The sequence below is a fragment of the Haliotis rufescens genome, unplaced genomic scaffold (assembly GCF_023055435.1).
Source record: "Haliotis rufescens isolate VD_foot unplaced genomic scaffold, xgHalRufe1.0.p SCAF_17, whole genome shotgun sequence".
Taxonomy (NCBI): domain Eukaryota; kingdom Metazoa; phylum Mollusca; class Gastropoda; order Lepetellida; family Haliotidae; genus Haliotis; species Haliotis rufescens.
Genome location: NW_025963857.1, coordinates 19,655,357 through 19,682,586, shown reverse-complemented (window position 1 = coordinate 19,682,586; position 27,230 = coordinate 19,655,357). Strand labels below are relative to the sequence as shown.

Here is a 27,230-nt window from a genome sequence, read left to right as displayed (position 1 = left end):
TGACCCGCGACCTTCACCCTTGCTATTTATGTCCGACAGAGTATCTGAAAGTCGTTCTAACAGTTTTAGGCCCTGACTTGGAATCATATTGAAATTCGGCGATGTTTCGGACGGCAGAGAGACGCCTTGAGAACGCAGCAAGACGCGCAGCATGCCTTGCCCTCAGAGGAAAGACGGGGGAGAAGATGTGCACGAGAGGGAAGGTGTTGACAGTCGCAAATATGAACCCGTTCGTGAAAACGATGGAGTATGCCGTTCGCGGCCCCATCGTGATAAGAGCTGGCGAAATAGAACAGGAACTGGCAAAGGTGACGAACATTCATTTCTTCTATTTACAGCATGTATATTATCTTCGTAAATTTAACCAAGCATGCAAAACAAACGTAATCAGCTGATAATAGGTCGGTGGTTGAAATCAGTTCCAGAGTTACTTCCCCTCCCTTGTGGTGCGCGTACTGGTCAGGTGTTGTGCATTCATGTGTGGTGATGTCAAAGAAACATAAGTGTACTTTGCCCTGAGCCCTGTGTGACGTCAGACTATGACACAGGCGTCGTTATTTGTTACATAGGTCATTCAATGTGTTGTCTTGGTGAGATTACCCTCACCATGATAGTACTTCACTGTTTGTTATTTACATCTTTGTCACGTTCAGTACCAAAAGCTTCAGGAAAACTGAACTCCTGTTAATCTGGACAGTAACATTCCCATTGAAATCATCCAGATTAACCAATATCTTGAGTATAAAAAGAGGTACCCAACACTAATTGTCTTGAAGGCAGGCTTCTGGATTGATGGTTGTTTGGACTAACAAGGTCTCGCCGGACGCACATGCAGTGGTTCAAGATTGACTGACACCTGTTGATTGACATCTGAGACAAACCTTTGGGATTAGGGTATTTTCATGATTTGTTCAACATTTGATAGTACATAATTCTGTGTAATTCATACCACATTTACAAAGTGTCTGATTGGGAAAAGTTTGACCGTAGCTCTGGTAAAATGTGTTTAGATACATGTATGAAACGATCTGGTGTATGCACTGAAGTTGACTGAAGTTTTATTTTTATTCAAACATATAAAAGTCAGAAGGAATGGGCGTAGTAGTCAGGAAGAACTGTGAACATTAGTGACTTGTAGTTTAAACATAGAGTATTAGATACTTTTTGTCATTAAACAATATATCACGTGACTAACCACAGGTCCGGGCAGTCCTGTGGGTACCCGGGTCCTACTCAGTACCCACCCGACCTGAGTACCCGCGTTACCCGTCCCAGCCCTACTTAACAGGAAATAGTCACTAGACCCTTGCTGTGAATATGTAGCTATATATCAGCTGATATAATGGCACTGCCTTTGACCTTTTGAGGTTGCTGTTCAACATCTGTTGTTCAATAACAGTCAATACATGGATCGGGTCATCTGTCTCCTCAGAAAATGTTAATATTGTTGTTATCATGACCCACAGAAACATCAAGTATTTTATCTTGCCATGCTTGTAGGGTGTGAAGAAATCCTTTACCGATGTCATCCGAGCCAACATTGGTGACTGTCATGCTGTCGGACAACGCCCCTTGACCTTTATCAGACAGGTGAGTACCAATCTCATTATCATCATACAGGCAAGGTCGAATGTCATGATCATCAGACAGGTGAGTACCGATATCATCATCATCATACAGGGAAGGTCGAATGTCATGATCATCAGACAGGTGAGTACCAATCTCGTCTTCAGACGAGTACTGACGTTGTTATCATCAGACAGGTGAGTACCGATGTTGTTATCATCAGACAGGTGAGTACCCATGTTGTTATCATCAGACAGGTGAGTACCGATGTTGTTATCATCAGACAGGTGAGTACCCATGTTGTTATCATCAGACAGGTGAGTACCGATGTTGTTATCATCAGACAGGTGAGTACCCATGTTGTTATCATCAGACAGGTACTGATATCATTATCATCATACAGGCAAGGTCGAATGTCAATATCATCAGACAGGTGAGTACTGATATCATTATCATCATACAGGCAAGGTCGAATGTCATGATCATCAGACAGGTGAGTACTGATATCATTATCTTCATACAGGCAAGGTCGAATGTCATGATCATCAGACAGGTGAGTACCGATATCATCATCATCATACAGGCAAGGTCGAATGTCATGATCATCAGACAGGTGAGTACTGATGTCATCATCATCATACAGGCAAGGTCGAATGTCATGATCATCAGACAGCTGAGTACCAATCTTGTCTTCAGATGAGTACTGATGTTGTCATCATCAGACAGGTGAGTACCGATGTTGTTTTATCATCAGACAGGTGAGTACCGATGTTGTCATCATCAGACAGGTGAGTACCGATGTTGTCATCATCAGACAGGTGAGTACCGATGTTGTTTTATCATCAGACAGGTGAGTACCGATGTTGTTATCATCAGACAGGTGAGTACCGATGTTGTCATCATCAGACAGGTGAGTACCGATGTTGTTATCATCAGACAGGTGAGTACCGATGTTGTCATCATCAGACAGGTGAGTACCGATGTTGTTATCATCAGACAGGTGAGTACCGATGTTGTTTTATCATCAGACAGGTGAGTACCGATGTTGTTATCATCAGACAGGTGAGTACCGATGTTGTCATCATCAGACAGGTGAGTACCGATGTTTTTTTATCATCAGACAGGTGAGTACCGATGTTGTTATCATCAGACAGGTGAGTACCCATGTTGTTATCATCAGACAGGTACTGATATCATTATCATCATACAGGCAAGGTCGAATGTCATGATCATCAGACAGGTGAGTACTGATATCATTATCATCATACAGGCAAGGTCGAATGTCATGATCATCAGACAGGTGAGTACCAATCTCGTCTTCAGACGAGTACTGACGTTGTTATCATCAGACAGGTGAGTACCGATGTTGTTATCATCAGACAGGTGAGTACCCATGTTGTTATCATCAGACAGGTGAGTACCGATGTTGTTATCATCAGACAGGTGAGTACCCATGTTGTTATCATCAGACAGGTGAGTACCGATGTTGTTATCATCAGACAGGTGAGTACCCATGTTGTTATCATCAGACAGGTACTGATATCATTATCATCATACAGGCAAGGTCGAATGTCATGATCATCAGATAGGTGAGTACTGATATCATTATCATCATACAGGCAAGGTCGAATGTCATGATCATCAGACAGGTGAGTACTGATATCATTATCATCATACAGGCAAGGTCGAATGTCATGATCATCAGACAGGTGAGTACTGATATCATTATCATCATACAGGCAAGGTTGAATGTCATGATCATCAGACAGGTGAGTACCGATATCATCATCATCATACAGGCAAGGTCGAATGTCATGATCATCAGACAGGTGAGTACTGATGTCATCATCATCATACAGGCAAGGTCGAATGTCATGATCATCAGACAGCTGAGTACCAATCTTGTCTTCAGATGAGTACTGATGTTGTCATCATCAGACAGGTGAGTACCGATGTTGTTTTATCATCAGACAGGTGAGTACCGATGTTGTCATCATCAGACAGGTGAGTACCGATGTTGTCATCATCAGACAGGTGAGTACCGATGTTGTTTTATCATCAGACAGGTGAGTACCGATGTTGTTATCATCAGACAGGTGAGTACCGATGTTGTCATCATCAGACAGGTGAGTACCGATGTTGTTATCATCAGACAGGTGAGTACCGATGTTGTCATCATCAGACAGGTGAGTACCGATGTTGTTATCATCAGACAGGTGAGTACCGATGTTGGTTTATCATCAGACAGGTGAGTACCGATGTTGTTATCATCAGACAGGTGAGTACCGATGTTGTCATCATCAGACAGGTGAGTACCGATGTTGTTTTATCATCAGACAGGTGAGTACCGATGTTGTTATCATCAGACAGGTGAGTACCGATGTTGTTATCATCAGACAGGTGAGTACCGATGTTGTCATCATCAGACAGGTGAGTACCGATGTTGTTATCATCAGACAGGTGAGTACCGATGTTGTTATCATCAGACAGGTGAGTACCGATGTTGTTATCATCAGACAGGTACTGATATCATTATCATTTTAAGGAGTCCACACAATTCATTAATCAAAACTTTGCTTCTGAACTATTGGTCTGTTAAAGATGGACTATGTTTTTTCTGTGCTTTGGAAAGAAAAATGCTGAAATAGACAGTAGCTCCTGTTTCTTATAGAAAATGTATCTTTTGTTTAGAATACATTAACCTTTAACCTCGAGCACCAATGTATACTCCCACCAGGTGTCAGCACTGTGCACCTACCCGGAACTCCTGAATGATCCCAAAATGCCTTCAGATGCCAAGGACAGGGCAAGCAGGATACTGAAGGCGTGTGGAGGAGAGAGCATAGGTGAGGGAGAGAATAGGTGAAACTGGAGGGCATAGGTGAGTGAGAGAATTGGTGAAACAGGAGGGCATAGGTGAGTGGGAGAATTGGTGAAACAGGAGGGCATAGGTGAGTGAGAGAATTGGTGAAACAGAGGGCATAGGTGAGTGAGAGAATTGGTGAAACAGGAGGGCATAGGTGAGTGAGAGAATTGGTGAAACAGGAGGGCATAGGTGAGTGGGAGAATGGATGAAACAGGAGAGCATAGGTGAGTGAGAGAATGGATGAAATAGGAGGGCATAGGTGAGTGAGAGAATGGGTAAAATAGGAGAGCATAGGTGAGTGAGAGAATGGGTGAAACAGGAGGGCATAGGTGAGTGAGAGAATTGGTGAAACAGAAGGGCATAGGTGAGTGAGAGAATGGGTAAAATAGGAGAGCATAGGTGAGTGAGAGAATTGGTGAAACAGGAGGGCATAGGTGAGTGAGAGAATGGGTGAAACAGAAGGGCATAGGTGAGGGAGAGAATGGGTGAAATAGGAGGGTATAGGTGAGTGAGAGAATGGGTGAAACAGGAGGGCATAGGTGAGTGAGAGAATGGGTGAAATAGGAGGGCATAGATGAGGGAGATAATTGGTGAAATAGGAGGGCATAGGTGAGGGAGAGAATGGGTGAAATAGGAGAGCATAGGTGGGGGAGAGAATGGATGAAATAGGAGGGCATAGGTGGGGGAGAGAATGGGTGAAATAGGAGGGCATAGATGAGGGAGATAATTGGTGAAATAGGAGGGCATAGGTGAGGGAGAGAATGGGTGAAATAGGAGAGCATAGGTGGGGGAGAGAATGGGTGAAACAGGAGGGCATAGGTGAGGGAGAGAATGGATGAAATAGGAGGGCATAGGTGAGAGAGCATTGGTTAGATCTTAGGTTAGAGCACAATGGTTAAAGAGAATTGGGAGAAAGAGAATTGGTGAGAAAGAGTGCATTGGGACAAAGAGAACATTGGTGAGAAAGAGAGCATTGGTGAGAAAGAGAGCATTGGTGAGAAAGGGCTTTGGTGAGAAAGTGCATTGGTGAGAAAGTGCTTTGGTGAGAAAGTGCTTTGGTGAGAAAGTGCATTGGTGAGAAAGTGCTTTGGTGAGAAAGTGCATTGGGACAAAATGAGCATTGGTGAGAAAGAGAGCATTGGGACAAAAAGCATTGGTGAGAAAGAGCATTTGAGAAAAGAGCATTGTGAGAAAAGACTAAAAGAATGCATTGAGAGAATGTGCACTGGGAGAAAGAGAGCATTGGTAAAAAAGAGGGCAATGGGAGAGAGTAAGAGCATTGGGGGTATTAGTATCTGGAGAAAGAGTGTAGGTGATAGTGTACATGCTGATTCCACTGGTTCACTGTTACTCAGTCCTGATCCAATGATACTACTCTGTTTCAGGAGCATACAGTGACAGTGCTGGTGTGAGGGTGATCCGCGAGGATGTTGCCAAATACATCGCCGCCCGTGACGGCCATCCATGCAGCCCTGATGACATCTTCCTCAGCACAGGAGCCAGTGACGGCATCAAGGTGGGTGAACAATCCATCTCTGACTGGTGTGAAATAGTTTGCTCAAAACAATTTCTTTCTAATTCTTAATAATGACACTTTGGACAACTTATGTTTGAGGAAAGCCCAAAGTCATTGAGCAAAACAGGTTTTGAACTAACAAAGAGTGAAAGTCCTTGGTAAGAAACAGCTTACAAAGCTACTCATGCATTATTCCCTGCCATGGTTGTGTGATGCTACTTGTATTGTGGGTGATGACGGAAGTGAGTCATGACAGAATACAATGATAGAGCTCAATACCTGTATAACCAAAACACAGACTACATGCATGTGAGTGGTTTATTGTGATTAAACCTTGAAACATCAAAACTAAACATTAAAAGATGACTGGTAAATGGAAGTTAGATAGTAGTGTGTGCCGTGTAGCAACCTCATTGATTACAGCCATTATTGTGGCCACATTTGAAAAAATACATATTTTTCATTAACTTAAATGTTCATTTGAAAGAATTTATTACAAGGTGTCGTTATTTTAGCCCGGCTGTGAAATATGTTGCTGCAAAACTATCTGTGGCTAAGGAAGGAACTTTTGCACATCCCTTGCCAGAATGGCAGAATGTTGCTGGTAAAATGCATTCTTAGGCTTAAAAAATTTAAAAGAATTGGTTCTTAGACAATGGTTTTGAAAATACAGTGTGGGCGAGCAGTGTGTTTTTGTTGTTGTTGTTGTTGTTGTTCAAGCTAGTGTGTAACCAAATTTTCTTTACAATAATTTCAGCTAAATCATGTTGTTCTTAAGTATTGTAGCATTTCACTGCCATGGTCGTTTAAAAAATAATAATTGAAATTGAAATAGAAACGAAATGTGCAGCAGGCTTTATGATGATGCGACTAGTGCCTGAGAACCAAGACTATTTTTTTTTTTACCTTACTGAAACATTTCACTTTGAGTTGCTGCAACTGAAATCTATGGACCACCACCACCGCCTGGGATTGTGGACTCCTTCAGCTCCATGAGAGGATGACGAGGTTACAATAACATGAGATGTTCTTGTTGCAGAATGTGATGAAACTGACGATGACAGGAGAGACAGGGAACAAACGTGCGGGAGTGATGATTCCAATTCCTCAGTACCCATTGTACACAGCAACCATAGCTGAATACAACGCTCACCCTGTAAGTACAACACCCAGCTGTTGTTGTTCGGCTCTGATCCAAGTCAGTAAAGGGGCGGTGGGGTAGCCTAGTGGTAAAACTTTTTAAAGCGTTCGCTCATCACGCAAAATCCCTGGGTTCGATTCTCCACATGGGTACAACATGTGAAGCCCATTTCTGGTGACCCCGCTATGATATTGCTGGAATATTACTAAAGGTGGCGTAAAACCATACTTACTCAATCAGAGTCAGTAGGAGCGATAACATTAAACCTCACTCACCTCGCCTTGCCTTGCCTCGCCCCGCCTCGCCTCGCCTCACCTCACCTCACCTCACCTCACCTCACCTCACCTCACCTCACCTCACCTCACCTCACCTCACCTCACCTCATCTCAGCTCACCTTGTGTGCCAGATTACAAATATTTTAGAATTTACTGGTCACACGACTATTATATTTGCAGATCGGCTACTTCCTTGATGAGGACAACGGCTGGGCGCTGAGCATCGATGAGTTGAAGAGGTCCATCTCTGAAGCCAGGACACAATGTCAGCCCCGCGCCATCGTCATCATCAACCCTGGCAACCCAACAGGTGAGAGTCACTCCTTACGTTGAACATGTCAGCACTTGGTGCTGGTGGGATGGTGATAAGGCTGTAGTTGAAAGGAGTGTAATGAGATATCAAACTAACAATGTATTACATTTGTTTGCCCTACGATTGTAGTACATTGATTGGAATTTATGAATGGCATTGAATATAGTATGTATAAATAATTGATAGTTTTAATTAGTTAATATTAATAAAACATACATTATAATGCAGAAAACTCAATTTGTATGATCAAATTTCAAACCTGCATCTTGTTGATTAGCAAGGATTATTACAACTTCAGATTAGAGTTACTTCCCTTTAAAGGGGCACTGATCTAACGCAATTCCCCGGACTGGTTGTTGCCTTTGTTATTGTTTTTTCCCCCGTGAGTACCCGGATGATACGCAGCGCAACTGAACGTGACCAGAGACTGGGCTACCGTCTGCAAGGACAGCTAAATAAACTTGGAGGCTGGAGGCAATATTTGTTTTACGCATTTTTGCATAAACACTGATTTGTTTACCGTGATCTAAAAAGATTTGGACAAAGGGCGCATGTTAATTAATTTCTTCAGCCTAAACTAACAGACAAAAAGAACGGCAGAGCTCATCGGATGTCGTCATTTGGAAATACCCCAGATGGTTATAGTTAACACTAAAAAAAAGTATACATGCAGTGAAAGCATTTTCGGATTGCGTCGATAATACGATTACTACACCCTTGTTGTCATCCACGTTTTCTCGCATAACCCTACACTTGTGTATTTGTCGTCATTCACTTGATGCTCAGTTAATGAAGTTATTACAGGTACAATTAGTGGTAGCACCACATAGATTACCTGACAAAGGTTCCCATTTGGCATTTATTGTGTCTGGGGTAATTATTCAATCTAAATCCAGGTTTGAAGTGAGGTGAAATGTGTGTTAGGTAATAGGTTCCTAGTCATCAAAGGATTAACAGAAAATACGCTGATTGATTAATCACTGTTATCTTGCACAGTGGATATGTCAAAAGTGAGTGTTTACATGTCTAGGTTTACTAAAACAAAGGGAATACACACATATCCTTGCGTGAAGTGCCGATGTAAAAACAACATACTTTGTTCAAAGGGTGAACTGATAATACGTTGATTGATTGATTATTGTTATCTATCACTCAATGGATTTTTTAGGAACCGTGGACGTTATGAAAATAGTTGTCACGTGGGCTTTCTCAGCTGACCCTTGAGACTTGACACCTATGTGAAACACCTGAAACAATCCAAGTGATCAGTTGAGAAACGAACACGGGTTATAATATCCCGAAACGATATATATCTTTTAAAATATGTGATTGTTACAGAGACATGTGACATCGAATAGGTTTCTTTGTACAGCTGCAGACGAATGGGATATTGTTCCTTTGTGTGGATATTCACGGATACATTCCTCGAATAAGGAAGCTGCCTAAAATTTATACACATAAATTTGGTAGGTTGTAATTATGGTATTTGCATTTTGTTTTCCTTCATTTGCTGTAGCATTGAACCGATTCGTCCTTGTTTCTCTACGTCTTGGTTGGGAAATTCTTCAATGCGCGATAGACATTGTTTTCACAGGCCTTTTCCCTTGTAAGCGTGTATATATTACCGTCAATTTGTAAAATGTAATTCTCTCAGGCAATTTATAAAATGTGTAAATATTTCAGTCATTTTGACTAAAACATCTGTCCAGATTGATTAAGGCGATCAAAAGGGCCTGCAAACATCACAACAGATTATTATGTAGGATTAGAAGCCAAACAACATAGAAATATACTTTTCAACGTAACATTTTCAGTCTCTTGGTGATGACATTAAACATCAAAATGTTTGGAATTCGTTATCATAATAATACAGATGGAAATGTTTTTCAGTCACTTTGTTAAATAACTGAATATTTAGGCGTTGAATAAATTTGAAAATGTTACACATTTTGACAGTAAAAAATATACACACTATCAAAAAGCAATGCTCAGGTGAAATATTTACTTTGTGTTGCAAGTCAAAATAGTGTAAACGAAAATCGCAAAATTACCAAGCAAGTGACTTATCAAAACTTCGTCACCATTACCGATGCTAACCACAAAGATACCTACATTTCCTTATTATCTCCAAAACTGTATTTCATTTTGTTGATCAATGTGACCATACGCCCTCTATATTACTACCCATACAAGTGACTAATGCGCTTACGAATGGCGCAGCAGAGGTCGCGAACTAGTCTAGATTTCTGCTATACATCCGGGTACTCACTGGGAAAAAACAATAACAAAGGCAACAACCAGTCCCGGGGAATTGCGTTAGATCAGTGCCCCTTTAACTTGAGATGTTACATGGAAAAAAATTGTCGTCAAAACTTGTCATCCTACAAATTGTATATTTGAAATAGAAATCTGAAACTGTAGACAGGTGATGTAACTCCTTATCATTCATTTGAAATAGAAATCTGAAACTGTTGACAGGTTGTTGTGGAGAAAAAATAAGTAAAACAAAACAAACATTGTTTCGGTTCATGTAACATGAACATTTAGCACAAACGCAACATGCTTCGTGGAAATCAGATCGTGGCATGCGTTTCACGTGCAGAAAATGAATGCTGACATGTGATGCATTGACAATAGCAGTGCAGGATTTCATTCCTTGGGGCAAGACACACTTTACGGTCATTGACCAATATTCGTGGTCTTTATAGGAACTAGTTATCGTTGGACCAATATTCGTGGTCTTGGTATAAACTAGATGGGACAATATTCGTGGCCCTTAGAAACGTAAAGTGTGCACTTGCTCCTATAGTCAATTATTCATTCCTGCATTCGCGGTCATGTACCTTGCACAGTTTATTTATTTTTCATTAAGAAGAGAATCACGTTTAGTTCCCCACATGTCATTAAAAGAGAATCACGTTTAGTTCCCCATTAATCGTATAAATTCCAGTGGAGTAGAAAAGACGAAAGGTATACACATGAACATTGTCGCCTTCCACTGCGCAACAAACATTGGTAGCAGAGACTGCGCAACAAACATTGGTAGCAGAGCTTAGTTACAAGTGTGGTTACAAACGTGGTTTTCTGCCTATATATATTTGTCTTTTTTACTTCACTTTAATAGTTCAGATGGTTTCCTTGTAAATCAGTTTTCATTACATTACCTGTGAATATTAGGCTTTATAGGCCTACATTTAAACCAGGATAATGTCTCATAGTTCGGAATCAAAAGTAGATGCTAAAGGATCAGAATTCTCAGAGGACAGTGATAAAGTCGGGATAAAGTCCATAAATTCTAAATCAAAAGTGGATTCCAAAATGACTGAATCCACAGATGATGATTTAGATGTCACAATAGCAGCTTTAAGGCAACAAAAGACAGTTGCTAAATCAGCGTTGACAAAAAATAAGAATAAACTAATGGAGTTGCTTGAACAAGAACTTCCAACACGTAAAACAATAAGGGAAACAATTAATAAAGTCTTTTCTCTTCACAGTAAAGCTGTTTGTATAATTGTAAAGATCTTGAAAGCTTACAAAAAAGCTGGTGAAGTTGATAAGGCGAAGAAAACAAGCATTGAAATAGATGAAATAGAGGAAGTCGTAGATTCAGCTATCGACAAAGCACAAGTGTATCTTAGCAACACGTTGGATTCTAGTTCAACTAAGTCTATGCTATCGGGAATACCTGCTATATTTCATTCAGAAAAAAGTAAAACTTCTCATGGAGCAAAAGGTATTAAACAGGCATCTGATAAGGGAGCTAGTGTTGATGATGCTCAGAGCTGCAGTTCTGATGGTAAGTACACACAGCAAAAATCTAAGAATGATGAACAGGTTCCACATCCCAAACCAGAATGTGACGGAATTCGAGACTTCCATGTCACAGATATCATAGCACAGGTAAGTCTAATCAAAACAGTATTTGCTAGGATCTATGGAAGCAATTGAAACGAGTTTCAATACCAATGTTCTCTGGAAATATAAAAAACTATGAAGGGTGGAAAGCCACATTTATGGCTTGCGTTGACAGTGCTCCTGCAACAAATGAATATAAATTGTTGCAACTCAAGCAGTACCTATCAGGTGAACCTGCACAGCTTGTTAAATTAGGTCATAGTGCGGTGGCATATGATATTGCTCTTGAGAGTTTGGAGGCAAAAGACGACAAATAGCATTGAAGTTAGAGGAAATTTCTAACGTCAAACCATTACGCCCAGGAAATGCCAGAGATCTTGAAAAGTTTGCTGACATGCTAGATGTGGCAGTTGTTAGTCTCAGAGAGGCTGACAAGATAGAGGAGCTAGGTGATGGTTGTTTGTATTCGTTGCTTCTGAAAAAGTTAACGGAAAGCATGATAGTTCAGTATAGTAGATGGGTCTTAGAGCAGCAAAGATAGGAATCTGTTGAGACTCTTCGTGAATGGATTACCGTATTCAAGAAGCAGAATTCAATACTGTAGCCTCTGAAGTTAAACATGGCTTATCAGAGAAGACATCAGAATCTAGACAACATCAAGGATCAGGTATGTACTTTGGTGCACAAGGTGTAAGCAAGGCACAACATTGTCATGTCTGTAAAAATCCCAATCACAAGAATTGGCAATGCAGAATATTTAAAAATCTTGATGTTCCACAACGATGGGATAAGGCACAGGAACTGAGTCTTTGTTTCTGATGTCTTGGAACAAAACATCATGGACATGTATGTACTATTACTTTAAGTAATACGTTACCACTTGTTATACCGAGGCTGCTGTCTCCCACAACTGCTCTTATAGCGAAATCTACCACAGAGATCTCAGTTACCTCATGCAGCACGTGCGTAGCCACCTCAGCTACCATGTGACACCCGTCACTCTTGTCTCATCGCTTGCTCCAGCAAGACGTGTACCTTGACTGCTCTGAAGCGTTCCTGTTTCTCCAACCTTTGGTGCTATTTATTACTGTTGATTGACTCATATAAACTGTGCATTTCGGGGCGTTTGCTGTAACTGCGCTTGAAAATCTTTTGCCCGCCAAAAGGAAAATCTTTCCCCCCCTTTTTTCTATATACTTGCGGGGTGTCTCTTATGCACGTTGCGTCTTACATTTCCCTGTTATAGTATGTTCTGGGGGTTTACATCACCTATTTCTCTATATGCTATATGTGTATGTTCTATATTCGTAATGCTTGTTTATTTTCTTGTGAAAATGTTCGTTTGTGAATATTGGTGGTGCGTGTGTTGTAACCATGCCGAACTCAGAATAATTCACAATCTGAAGTCATTCAACGAGTTTTACCTGCACAAGCCGCCCAAGTTCAGAATGTTGACCTTGGCGGACCTGAAAGCTCTGATCATGCCCGCCGACTGGCTCACATCGATCGACCTGAAGGATGCTTATCTGCATGTTCCGATCCATCCGGACCATTTCACAAGTATCTCAGGTTTGTCTTTCAAGGCAGGCATTATGTGTGGGTAGCACTCCCATTCGGCCTATCATCCGCTCCCTGGCTGTTCACCCGGTTAACCAACCCCATAGTGGGGTTCCTCCACAAGAGGGGTGTCCGGTACTCTGCGTACCTGGATGTGATTGTCAATCCCCCCCAAGAGCGAGTTAACCCCCTCACAGAACTTGAAGTTCATCGGAGGTCGGTTCGACACGGTGACCCATCGCCTCTTTGTCCCCCCAGACCGGTGGCACAAGATTCAGGTGATAATTGCCAAAGTCTTAGTGGTGCAACAGACTGTTCACTTTTGGGAACAGCTGTTAGGGCTGCTTGTATCAGCCCAGGACTGCACCGAACGGGGTCGTCTCCAACTCCGCCCGCTGCAACGGTTTCTAATCCAGTTGTTAGCACAGGAGGAGAACAAGCGTCCGTCGCCCTCCCGGATCGGCTCAGACAGCATCTGGAGTGGTGGACGGTCCCTTGCAACGTCTTATCAGGAGTCTCTATGCGGCCCTTCCAGGCCACTTTGAACCTGTATACAGACGCCTCTCTAGTGGGCTGGGGCGCCTATCTAGAGGGGAGGTGAGCTCGGGGCTGTGGTGCGTAGACGAACTAGGTCTTCACATCAATTGCCTCGAGTTCAAGGCAGTGATCAACGCAGTCAATCACTGGAAGCATCGTCTCGTCGTCGCCCGGCTCATGCTGGCTACCGACAACACGATGGTAGCGTCTTATGTGAACAAACTGGGGGGAACCCACAGTCACTCGCTTCTCGATCTCACGTTCGAGTTTTACGCTCTGGTGGACAGTGTCCCGTGCCAGGTACGTGCCCGTCACATTCCCGGTGTGCGGAACGTACTGGCAGACGCTCTGTCGAGGCCTCGGGATCTGAGCCCCACGGAGTGGATGCTCAATCCAGTAGTGTTTCAGTGGCTGTGCGAACGTCTGGGTCGTCCGATGGTCGACCTGTTCGCAACACGGTTCAACAATCAACTCCCGTTGTTTGTATCACCAGTCCCGGACCCGAGGCCATTGATCACGATGCTCTCGCGTTAGACTGGACGGGCATGGACCCTTATGCTTACCCGCCGATGGCGTTAATACCACTCATTCTAAGCCGGCTCCGAGGATTTCGCTGTCGAATGTTGCTGATCGCGCCCATGTGGCCGAACAGATCGTGGTATCCCGACTTGCTGGCCAAGGTCACGCAGTCGCCACTTCCACTGCCTGTGAGACCGGATCTACTGATCCACCCTCACACCCGTCAACTTCATCCAAACGCAGGGCAGTTCAATCTGGGCTATTTTCACGAAGTGGTGCTGTAAACATCACATTCATTCGCCAGATAAGGTATCTGTGCAGGACGTTGCTCGTTTCATGTCTCACTTACGAGAGACCCGGAAACTCTCCGGGGGTTCCATTGCCAACTATGTCTCTTCCGTTGCTACGGTACAGGACATTGCTATGGGTACCAGTCTCTCATAAAGAGATGGTGATTCGGGGTATTATCAAGGGTTTCAAACAGCAAGATCTTAAGAAAGGCCGCCTTCGGGCTCCGGCCTGGGATCTTTCCTTAGTGTTGAAATCACTTACGGAAGCTCCGTATGTACCCTTGAGTAGTGCTTCGTTTCAGCATGTGACTTGAAAAACAGCATTTCTCCGGAGAGAGAATTCACTTTAAGATCACTCAAGGAAATCTTATGTCCTGCTGATACTGAGGACAGATCACTGTGTCCGGTTAGGGCCCTTAAGTATTATCTTAAGGCCTTGAATAAACGCAGACAAGGGCGTGACCGTCTGTTCATATCGTGTAACCTTACTCGGACTGCTGACATAACTCGCAACTTGATTGCGTTATGGCTTCGTTCTGTCATCAATCTGGCGTACCGGTCTCGGGGGATACCGGTTGCGGGGTCAAACCCGCACAAAATCAGGGCGCTAGCGGCAACTTTTGCCCTACACTCCAATATCTCTGTTCACAGAATATTACGAGGTTGTTACTGGTGTTCTGACTCGGTTTTTGCCAATCATTACCTCAGAAAGGTTTCTGATGACGACGTGGAGGGTGTGCACTGTCTTGGGCCACTGATCGCGGCGCAAGCGGTCATCTAAGGGGTGTGCCCAGCGCAATTCCGAACTCCTCAGGCGTCAGACCTTGCACGGTGGTCAATCTGGGTCGACTCCAATGTTCCCACTGCCGTGGGTACAGGAGTGGGGGTCCTGCAAACCAGCAACTCACACCACAGGTGCACTGTCCCCCGAGTACTTGCTCTCGCTAGAGACAAGAGTGAAGGGTGTCACATGGCAGCTGAGGTGGCTACGCACGTGCTTCATGAGGTAATCTAGATCTCTGTGGTAGGTTTCGCTATAAGAGCAGTTGTGGGAGACAACAGCCTCGGTATAACAAGTGGTAACATATTACTATAAAATATTCCGAATAGGAAAATTCAACAAATCATGTTTAGTTCCCCATTAATCGTATAAATTCCAGTGGAGTAGGAAAGACGAAAGGTATACACTTGAACGTCGTCGCCTTCCACTGCACAACAAACATTGGTAGCAGAGACTGCGCAACACAGGTGATGTTACTCCTTATCATATATTTGAAATAGAAATCTGAAACTGTAGACAGGTGATGTTACTCCTTATCATTCATTCGAAATAGAAATCTGAAACTGTAGACAGGTGATGTTACTCCTTATCATATATTTGAAATAGGAGTCTGAAACTGTAGACAGGTGATGTTACTCCTTATCATATATTTGAAATAGAAGTCTGAAACCAAGTAGACAGGTGATGTTACTCCTTATCATATATTTGAAATAGAAATCTGAAACAGTAGACAGGTGATGTTACTCCTTATCATATATTTGAAATATAAATCTGAAACCAAGTAGAAAGGTGATGTTACTCCTTATCATATATTTGAAATAGAAGTCTGAAACTGTAGACAGGTGATGTTACTCCTTATCATATATTTGAAATAGAAATCTGAGACTGTAGACAGGTGATGTTACTCCTTATCATATATTTGAAATAGAAGTCTGAAACCAAGTAGACAGGTGATGTTACTCCTTATCATATATTTGAAATAGAAATCTGAAACTGTAGACAGGTGATGTTACTCCTTATCATATATTTGAAATAGAAATCTGAAACCAAGTAGACAGGTGATGTTACTCCTTATCATATATTTGAAATTTAAATCTGAAACCAAGTAGACAGGTGATGTTACTCCTTATCATATATTTGAAAGAGAAATCTGAAACTGTAGACAGGTGATGTTACTCCTTATCATATATTTGAAATAGAAATCTGAAACCAAGTAGACAGGTGATGTTACTCCTTATCATATATTTGAAATAGAAGTCTGAAACTGTAGACAGGTGATGTTACTCCTTATCATATATTTGAAATAGAAGTCTGAAACTGTAGACAGGTGATGTTACTCCTTATCATATATTTGAAATAGAAATCTGAAACTGTAGACAGGTGATGTTACTCCTTATCATATATTTGAAATAGAAGTCTGAAACCAAGTAGACAGGTGATGTTACTCCTTATCATATATTTGAAATAGAAGTCTGAAACTGTAGACAGGTGATGTTACTCCTTATCATATATTTGAAATTTAAATCTGAAACCAAGTAGACAGGTGATGTTACTCCTTATCATATATTTGAAATTTAAATCTGAAACTGTAGACAGGTGATGTTACTCCTTATCATATATTTGAAATTTAAATCTGAAACCAAGTAGACAGGTGATGTTACTCCTTATCATATATTTGAAATAGGAGTCTGAAACCAAGTAGACAGGTGATGTTACTCCTTATCATATATTTGAAATAGAAGTCTGAAACTGTAGACAGGTGATGTTACTCCTTATCATATATTTGAAATAGAAATCTGAAACCAAGTAGACAGGTGATGTTACTCCTTATCATATATTTGAAATTTAAATCTGAAACTGTAGACAGGTGATGTTACTCCTTATCATATATTTGAAATTTAAATCTGAAACCAAGTAGACAGGTGATGTTACTCCTTATCATATATTTGAAATAGAAATCTGAAACTGTAGACAGGTGATGTTACTCCTTATCATATATTTGAAATAGAAGTCTGAAACTGTAGACAGGTGATGTTACTCCTTATCATATATTTGAAATATAAATCTGAAACTGTAGACAGGTGATGTTACTCCTTATCATTCATTTGAAATAGAAATCTGAAACCAAGTAGACAGGTGATGTTACTCCTTATCATATATTTGAAATAGAAATCTGAAACCAAGTAGACAGGTGATGTTACTCCTAATCATTCATTTGAAATAGAAATTTGAAACCAAGTAGACAGGTGATGTTACTCCTAATCATTCATTTGAAATAGAAATCTGAAACCAAGTAGACAGGTGATGTTACTCCTTATCATATATTTGAAATAGAAATCTGAAACCAAGTAGACAGGTGATGTTACTCCTAATCATTCATTTGAAATAGAAATTTGAAACCAAGTAGACAGGTGATGTTACTTCTAATCATTCATTTGAAATAGAAATCTGAAACCAAGTAGACAGGTGATGTTACTCCTTATCATATATTTGAAATAGAAATCTGAAACCAAGTAGACAGGTGATGTTACTCCTTATCATATATTTGAAATAGAAATCTGAAACCAAGTAGACAGGTGATGTTACTCCGTATCATATATTTGAAATAGAAATCTGAAACCAAGTAGACAGGTGATGTAACTCCTTATCATATATTTGAAATAGAAATCTGAAACCAAGTAGACAGGTGATGTAACTCCTTATCATATATTTGAAATAGAAATCTGAAACCAAGTAGACAGGTGATGTAACTCCATATCATGTATTTGAGTAGAAGTCTGAAACCAAGTAGACAGGTGATGTTACTCCTTATCATATATTTGAAATAGAAATCTGAAACCAAGTTGACAGGTGATGATGTTCCTCCTAATCATTCATTTGAAATATAAATCTGAAACCAAGTAGACAGGTGATGTAACTCCCCATGACTATCATGTGTCTGAATATATGACCCCTGATTGCAGGCCAGGTGTTAACGAGAAAGAATATTGAGGACATCATCAAGTTTGCCAAGGAGGAGAACCTGCTGCTGATGGCGGATGAGGTCAGTAGTCCTGGTACATGTTATTGACCAAAAATGTATGAAATAAGAGCAGTAATTACCTTAAAGAGTATATTCAGTAGTTATAGGTTTGTTAACACACCTTTAGAAATTCTCTCAAATTGGAAAATACAGTATTTGATTCTAATTGGTTAATCAGAGATGTCGAATCACAGATCTGCCTCTGAATTAAACAACTGATTTGAAGTTCGCATGACAGAGGAAGCTGCAATGTACATAAAATTACTGTTTTCTCAATCATGGTTGGTAGGCATGTTGAACATGACATGTACAATTATAGGTTACAAAGGCAGAGTTGTTGTTGCTAGGGCTGGGACAAATCCAAATTTACTACCCGGGTACCTGACCCCCTATTACCCGACCCTACCCGGTCACCGCTGTAGGTCTCAAGAGTTTAGTACAAAATGTCTGATTGGGAATTATTTTACTGCAGCCCTGGGAAAAACTGTACACTGAAGTTGACTGAAGCTTTATCTTTACTCAAACATATACAAGTCAAAAGGAATGTGCTCATTGTCAGAAAGAAATGCGAGCATTAGCGACTCTTAGTGTCACCAATGAGCTATAGTGACTTTTTGTCATTAAACAATATATCATGTGACTAACCACGGGTCCGGGTAGTCCTGTTGGTATCCGGGTCCCACTCATGACCTACCCGACCCGAGTACCTGAGTTACCTGTCCCAGCCCTAGTAGTTACTACAATATTCAAAGTATGTTTGTTGCCCTTTGGGTTCCAAGTTCAGTTTAGCATTGTCCAGTCTATAGGTAACATAGTTCTACATGGAAACAACAGTATGATTTTCTCCTGTATAACCTATGAACTACAAAAATTATGGACATTTGTCATATGTGAATTCATTTTCACATCTGATATTTTTTCACCAGGGATAGTGATCTGTAAGTTCTGTGTTGTGAATATGTTGTTGTTCATCTTACACATAGTCTTTTTTCTGAGAAAATGTTGCAAAATATGGATTTTTTTCTATGACAGTTAAGTACATCAGCTCAGTCAATCTGTTGTTGGGGTGACGTTACGTTATATAATTTATGACATCATTAAACAGGGATGAAATTATCTTGAGTTGGGGAAGCGGGGTAGCCTAGTGGTTAAAGTGTTTGCTTGTCACGCCGAAGGCCTGTGGTTGATTCCCCACTTGCCTGTGTTTGATTCCCCACTTGGGTACAATGGGAGTCCCCCGCTGTGATATTGCTGGAATATTACTAAAAGCAGAGTAAAAGCCAACACCCTCACTCACTCACTCACTCACTCATCTTGAGTTATTTGTGACAATGTATTTACTGGATTATGGGACACTTTCCAAACAATGAAAACAGTGGAACAATTGATATGAACTAGCCAATCAGCATGAAGCAAGAATTATAATGCTTAGTTTGAAGTACTACAAATAATTTAACTTATACCCAGCTCTACAATATGAGTAATATATGTGCTATCTCCTCTCCATGTTGATGCTGGTTTGGGGTGGTGGGGTATCCTTGTGGTGAAAGCGAAGGATGAGGTTCAGTTTCCCACAATGATGAAGCCAATAGTTGGTGTCCCTCGCCGTGATTTTGCTGGAATATTGCTGCAAGGGGTGTTAAACAATACTCACTCATTTACTTGCCTGTGAAGATCTGGGTTAGAATTGGTCTTCAGCAACCCATGAGGCGACTAACGGGATCGGGTGGTCAGGCTCGATGACTTGGTTGATGCATGTCATCGTATCCCAATTGTGTGGATCGATGCTCATGATGTCAGTCACTAGATTGTCTGGTCCAGACTTGATTATTTACAGACCGCTGTCATATAGCTGGAATAATGCTGAGTGAAGCATTAAACATCAAACAAACAATTAAAGAATCAAACACTCACTGACTCACTCACTGATCCAGGTGTACCAGCACAACGTCTACGCTGCGGAGTCTGAGTTCCACAGCTTCAAGAAGGTGTTGATGGAGATGGGGTCGCCGTACAGCGATATGGAGATGGCGTCATTCATGTCCACGTCTAAGGGGTATATGGGAGAGTGAGTATAGTTACTTTCACCTGATGATGTAGTATGGCAGTGTAGCACTGAGGCTAAAAGGCTTAAATTGTCAGAAAGACAAATGTTTTGTCGTAGCCAAATATGGGAAATCGTGAAATAAGCATTGTGTTTTCATTGGTTTAGATGTGGATTTCGAGGAGGCTATTCAGAGGTCATAAACTTTGACCCTGAGGTGAAGGCAATGTTAGTGAAGTCAATTTCAGCCAAACTCTGTTCATCCGTGTCCGGCCAGGTGAGTAGGTTGGAATGTCCACAATTAGAATATTATCAGTAGGTTACACTGTTCAAAATACATCTGAGACACTTTTTATAGCATATTTGAACAACCTTACATTTACTTAGAAATACAATATTAAATTTTGAGTTGTAATTGTCATTTATTTATGATTTTAACTATATTGCCTGGGTCAGGCATATTTAAAATAGAGAATATTTTGTCCCAAATTCAATCTCATTAAAATCAGATCTAAGTTCTCGCTGCCGCTAAACAAAGATCTGAGGACATCCCATTACAAAACGACTAACAAGAAGTCGACATCAGCCAATTAGAAAGCAGCTTTCTTGAGCTTTATGGCACTCACTTCAACCTGGTGACTTCCATTTCAGACTGCGCTTGAAAAATATGTTGACACAGTTCTCGATTAAAATTTTGAAAACTGAACAAATGAACATTCAGGAATGTCTTATATATGGTTGCGATTGTATGACAGTGCTTCCCACGTACTATGCAACGCCTCCTCCGTTCAAATGTTTATCCCACGGAAGTAAGAGATAGACGATAATTCTGAAGGAATCAGTTGTACGGCCGTAACTGTCGTTCGGAATACCCTGTGTTAACGTTTTCGAGGTTGCATGATTAGAAAACACATTCTGACTGTCACTTTCATGATCTGGTAAGCAACATTTTGATTGGTCGGATGAAAGGTCGTTCTGACATGACCCATAATGGGATGTCCTCAGATCTTTGTTTAGCGATAGCGAGAACTAAGATCTGATTTTCATTTGATTGTCCCAAATTAGAAATTGATGTAAAATCCTTACTTTCTGAAATTCAGATGTATTTTTACATTTGGATGACATCCAAGGAAGGAATATGCTCCTCATTCTGTTGTCTGTATTCAGAAAAGGTCTAGGTTTTGTAGGAGCTGTCGGGTAGCCCATTTCTGGCGTCCCCCGCTGTGATATTGCTTGAATATTGCTAAAAGCGGCGTAAAACCTCACTCACTCACTCACTCACTCATTGTGTAGCTGTGTGACACTGAAACGTCTTATGCTACGCCAAAAGAAACGCAAGCCATAGAAACATATAGAACCATATCTACCTTAAGAAGAGAAGTTTCCAATGTGTACCAATTAATGACAAAACTAACAATCAGTCAAGTGTTACCACAGAGTGACTTCATTCTTATCATGATATGCTGCATGTGATTTTCAAACTTTACAAGCTCATCCTGCATGAGACAAATGGTGAAACTCGAGTCATGGATCTACGTCATATGTGATGCATTCATGAGCATCGGTTCACACAGGATACCACTATGTTCATTTGTGCATCAACCAATCTCATGTCTCTTGATCATGAGGGGGCACGGGTGGCCCAGTCGTCTAAGGCGCCGCGATTCGCTGTGCAGAGTTGCGTCCCTTGGGCACGCCAGAAACCTATGATTGTGGGTTTGAATCCCGGTTTGCCCCAATTATGTTTCTAGGTTTGTCAGCACCATACCTGTGCTTGTGGGTTTCATCGAAGTGGTAAACGTCTAAGACCTGCAACACTTCGGGCTTACCTCCCACATTAAGCTGACACGCCGTGATATGACTGGAATAATGTTAAAAGCGGCATTAAACCCAACTCATTCACTCACTAACTTGATAATGAGTAAGTCTTCATATTTCGACCAACAAGTATAGTTTATGTGTTTCTTTTGGCAGTGAGTATAGTTAACTGTGATATAAGGATTATAAGTTGTTTGTATGAGATGAGGCTGCTGATTTGCCCAAGTCCCTGTTGAAGCAATGTTCCATCATGCACTGGCCTTCTGCGTTGGCTATGTTGCAGACCCGTGAAGATCCGGGGTAGAATAGGTCTTCAGCAACCCATGCTTGCCGTAAATGGCGACTATGCTTGTCGTAAGAGGCGACTAACGGGATCGGGTGGTCAGGCTCGCTGACTTGGTTGATACATGTCATCAATCCCAAATGGCTGGATTGATGCTCATGATGTTAATCACTGGATTGTCTGGTCCAGACTCGATTATTTACAACAGTCATATAGCTGAATATTGCTGAGTGCGGCATTAAACAACAAACAAACAAACAACTAAACCAAATCTATGTTGCAGGCTGTGATGGATGTCGTGGTCAACCCGCCACAGCCAGGCGAACCTTCGTACGAGCTCTTTAACAAGGTGAGGTAGATATGTGTTCAGGGTGACTGAACCTTGAGATGCCAGGATAGCCAAGTAGGTCTCCAGTGCCCCAGTACCCCATGCTTATCTTAAGAGTAGACACCAAGGGTACATAATTGTGTATCATCGTACCCTGGTACCCTACTTGAATACGAGGTCAAATGAAACGGAGTAGACATGTTTTCAGAGCTGACTGAACCTTGAGATGCCAGGACAGCAGAGTAGGTCCCCAGTACCCTAGTAGAGTACCCTGGGTTACCTTACCTGGCTAATTATGTATCATCATACCCTGGTGCCCAACTTGAATTTTGAGATGTCTGAACGTTGAGATGCCAGGGTAGCAGAGTCCCCAGTACAGTATGCTTGCTGTAACACAGTGGCAGTATTCAAGGGGCACTGGTGGCATTGTTTAGGGGCACTGGTGGCATTGTTTAGGGGCACTGGTGGCATTGTTTAGGGGCACTGGTGGCATTGTTTAGGGGCACTGGTGGCATTGTTTAGGGGCACTGGTGGCATTATTTAGGGGCACTGGTGGCATTGTTTAGGGGCACTGGTGGCTTTGTTTAGGGGCACTGGTGGCATTGTTTAGGGGACACTGGTGGCATTGTTTAGGGGCACTGGTGGCATTGTTTAGGGGCACTGGTGGCATTATTTAGGGGCACTGGTGGCATTATTTAGGGGCACTGGTGGCATTATTTAGGGGCACTGGTGGCATTATTTAGAGGCACTGGTGGCATTGTTTAGGGGCACTGGTGGCATTGTTTAGGGGACACTGGTGGCATTATTTAGAGGCACTGGTGGCATTGTTTAGGGGCACTGTTGGCTTTGTTTAGGGGCACTGGTGGCATTATTTAGGGGCACTGGTGGCATTGTTTAGGGGCACTGGTGGCATTGTTTAGGGGACACTGGTGGCATTGTTTAGGGGACACTGGTGGCATCGTTTAGGGGCACTGGTGGCATTGTTTAGGGAACACTGGTGGCATTGTTTAGGGGCACTGGTGGCATTGTTTAGGGGACACTGGTGGCATTGTTTAGGGGCACTGGTGGCATTGTTTAGGGGACACTGGTGGCATTGTTTAGGGGCACTGGTGGCATTGTTTAGGGGACACTGGTGGCATTGTTTAGGGGCACTGGTGGCTTTGTTTAGGGGGCACTGGTGGCTTTGTTTAGGGGACACTGGTGGCATTGTTTAGGGGCACTGGTGGCATTGTTTAGGGAACACTGGTGGCATTGTTTAGGGACACTGGTGGCATTGTTTAGGGGACACTGGTGGCATTGTTTAGGGGCACTGGTGGCATTGTTTAGGGGCACTGAAGGCATTGTTTAGGGGCACTGAAGGCATTATTTAGGGGCATTGGTCAGATAATGCAAGGAAATCTACATTGTGGGAAGATAAAGGCACTCATAAGTTATGTATACCCATGAAGATCCGGGGTAGAATAGGTCTTAGGCAATCCTTGCTTGCCAAAAAAGGCGACTATACTTGTCGTAAAAGGCGACTATCGGGATCGGGTGGTCAGGCTTGCTGACTTGGTTGATGGATGTCATCGTATCCCAGTTGCAAAGATCGATGCACATGATATCAATCACTGGATTGTCTAGTCCAGACTCGATTATTTACAGACCGCCGTCATATAGCTGGAATATTACTGAGTGTGGCGTTACACAATAAACAGCAACAACAACACAAGTTTTTTATGACTGTTACAGTCTTATTGCATTGTAAAATATCCCCAAATGGCCCACCCAGGGATTGATCTAGGTGTTCCCAGACTCCAAGATCAGGGCCCACTTGCACAAAGCGATCTTAGCGCTACGATTGTTGTATGCCTATGTTAAAGTATGGGAGTTACGATCATCTTAGCGCTAAGATCGCTTTGTGCAAGTACGCCCTAGTCCCAATGAATAAAAAAAGAAAGAGTTTTACAAAGGTGGTTAGTTTGTTACCCATTAAAGACCCAGTAACGAGAAAAAGGCTTTGCTGCAAAGTCAGTGTGAGCATATGCTGTCTCCCGTCTACAGGAGAAGACTGAGGTGCTGAGTCAACTGGCGGAGAAAGCCAAGATGGTGACGGAGACCTTCAACTCCATGGAAGGCATCAGGTGTAACAAGGTGCAGGGAGCCATGTACGCCTTCCCACGGATCACACTGCCACAGAAGGCCATCGAGGCCGCAAAGGTAGGCCACCCCTGTGTCAGGGCTGAATACATCTACATATGGTCACCCAGCAGTAGAAATAGGTACCCCGTGGGATGATATGATACTGTGACTGTAAACCCTCTAGTAGAGCCTAAGAGGGCTGTTTGGTTTGTATACTCCCCAGGGAGCTGAAAATGAACATCGCGTTCACACTGATCCATTGACCTGGTAAGAATGTAAGTGCTTTGAGCATGTATCTTGTGTATGGAAGCAAGCACAGTATAAGAACACATCATCATCATCATCATTACATAGAAATAGGCAGGATATATAGTAATGTATTATTATTATTATTATTATTATTACATAGAAATAGGCAGGATATATAGTGATGTATTATTATTATTATTATTATTATTATTATTACATGGAAATAGGCAGGATATATAGTGATGTATTATTATTATTAGTAGTAGTAGTAGTAGTAGTAGTACATGGAAATAGGCAGGAGATACAGTGATGTAGCATCAAGGTGTAAAGATGACTGATGCTGTATTGTTGACTACAGGCCAAGGGACAGGCGCCAGATGCCTTCTACTGCTTCAGTCTGCTGGAGGACACTGGGATATGTGTGGTGCCAGGGAGTGGCTTCGGTCAGCTGCCGGGGACATTCCACTTCAGGTGAGTGAGTGAGTGAGTGGGAGAAGGTGGGGAGGCCTTCACAAACAGATCAGGATTGAGTTGAGATGGAGAGTTAACAGAATACCAATGAGAATATAATCACACTACATTAATCATCCGGCTGTGCAAGTTGTTCAGTCAGTCTTCTGTAGAAAGTTATGTTGAAATCTTGTAAATTTTGGCAAAGCCACTGTAACAGTGGTAAATGTGACCATGTTAATATATGATCAGTTTGAATTAAACTGTTTTTTCTTCCTCAGAACCACCATTCTTCCTCCCGTTGCCAAGCTGGGTGAAATGATGGAGAGGTTTCGGCAATTCCACAACAACTTCCTCTCCAAGTATTCTTAGATCACTCTCACAGATTGAAAGGACAGACACAGACAGCCAGACGACAGACGACAGACTGGATGATTCCACAACTTCCTCTCCAAGTATTCTTAGATCGCTCTCGCAGAATGACTTGACAGACACAGACACAGACAGCCAGACAACAGACTGGATGATTCCACAACAACTTCCTATCCAAATATTCCTTGATTACCCTCATAGATTGACACAGACACAGGTAGACAAGAGACTATTCAGACTGGACGATTCCACAACAGATTCCTCTCCAATTATTCCAACACCACCCTTACAAACAGACAGACAGACAGACAGACACAGACAGCCAGACCACAGCCTGAGAGACAGACACAGACAGCCAGATCACGGACTGAGAGACAGACTGCTAGAGCACAGCCTGAGAGACAGACACAGACAGCCAGACCACGGACTGAGAGACAGACTGCTAGAGCACAGCCTGAGAGACAGACACAGACAGCTAGACCACGGACTGAGAGCCAGACACAGACAGCCAGACCACGGACTGGGAGACACACATTTTGCTTCAGACTGCAATACAACAGGAGTTAGGAAGTTTCTGGAGTTGAGAATCTCATACCATGGCTGGACCCATGTTATCAGAGTGCTACACACCAGGAAGTATACTGTAGCTATAGTATGTGTCCATAGACCAGGAATCACAGACAAAGAAGACATCATTGGATGGACGAGCCTTAGACGTCCTCACAACTACGTAGTGTGCTATATAGTGATGGCTAGATGTATCGATACATTGCAAACTTACTCCTGATGATACATGTGGATATGCCTACCCATTTATCGATTCAATTTGTCAATTTTCAACAGTGTTATTCTCGATGTTTTACAAAAATCTGGCCTGATAACTACATTGGCTAGCATTACCTTCCTAATTGTAAGGAAACAAAGAGTTGGATTGGATTGTGTTATACTATTAGAAAGAGCCTCAATTAACCAGTCATGTAAGTAAAACAGTCAGAATTGGATTGCGTTACACTGTTAGAAAGAGCCTCAATTAACCAGTCATGTAAGTAAAACAGTCAGAATTGGATTGCGCTATACTGTTAGAAAGAGCCTCAATTAACCAGTCATGTGAGTAAAACAGTCTTGTTGACAGCAAGTTTTTGTACGCCACTTCACGTGGAATATGGAGACTTTCATGAAAAGTGGCACAAATTAAGTATCATGATACATAGACCATGACTCCAGTATTGCAGTGTGGGTATCAGTACGGTATGTAAGCATATCGTGACACCCATGGTTGTGACCTTAGTAATGACCTTGGTGTTTAACATCAATACTGACCAA

At 42.0% G+C, this 27,230-nt stretch overlaps 1 protein-coding gene and 1 long non-coding RNA gene across 4 annotated transcripts; both read left to right on the top strand.

The window, feature by feature from the left end:
- On the top strand, window positions 1-26,196 carry LOC124133914 (alanine aminotransferase 2-like). The gene is made up of 13 exons (XM_048397680.1): window positions 1-308; window positions 1,501-1,590; window positions 4,304-4,412; window positions 5,818-5,948; window positions 6,988-7,104; window positions 7,546-7,675; window positions 18,184-18,263; window positions 20,177-20,310; window positions 20,455-20,563; window positions 22,671-22,736; window positions 24,759-24,914; window positions 25,444-25,556; window positions 25,817-26,196. The coding sequence occupies exons 1-13, from the start codon at window positions 102-104 to the stop codon at window positions 25,905-25,907; spliced, it is 1,533 nt and encodes a 510-aa protein (XP_048253637.1). The 5' UTR covers window positions 1-101; the 3' UTR covers window positions 25,908-26,196.
- On the top strand, window positions 9,975-17,636 carry LOC124133915. 3 transcript variants are annotated; one of them, XR_007221747.1, is made up of 3 exons: window positions 9,982-10,103; window positions 15,688-16,278; window positions 16,387-17,636. It is a non-coding gene; the product is annotated as an uncharacterized LOC124133915 (long non-coding RNA). The 3 variants fall into 3 exon arrangements; XR_007221746.1 differs by having other exon boundaries at window positions 9,986-10,103; window positions 15,688-16,871; window positions 16,980-17,636; XR_007221745.1 differs by having other exon boundaries at window positions 9,975-10,103; window positions 15,688-17,636.
- Window positions 26,197-27,230: the final 1,034 nt, after the last annotated feature.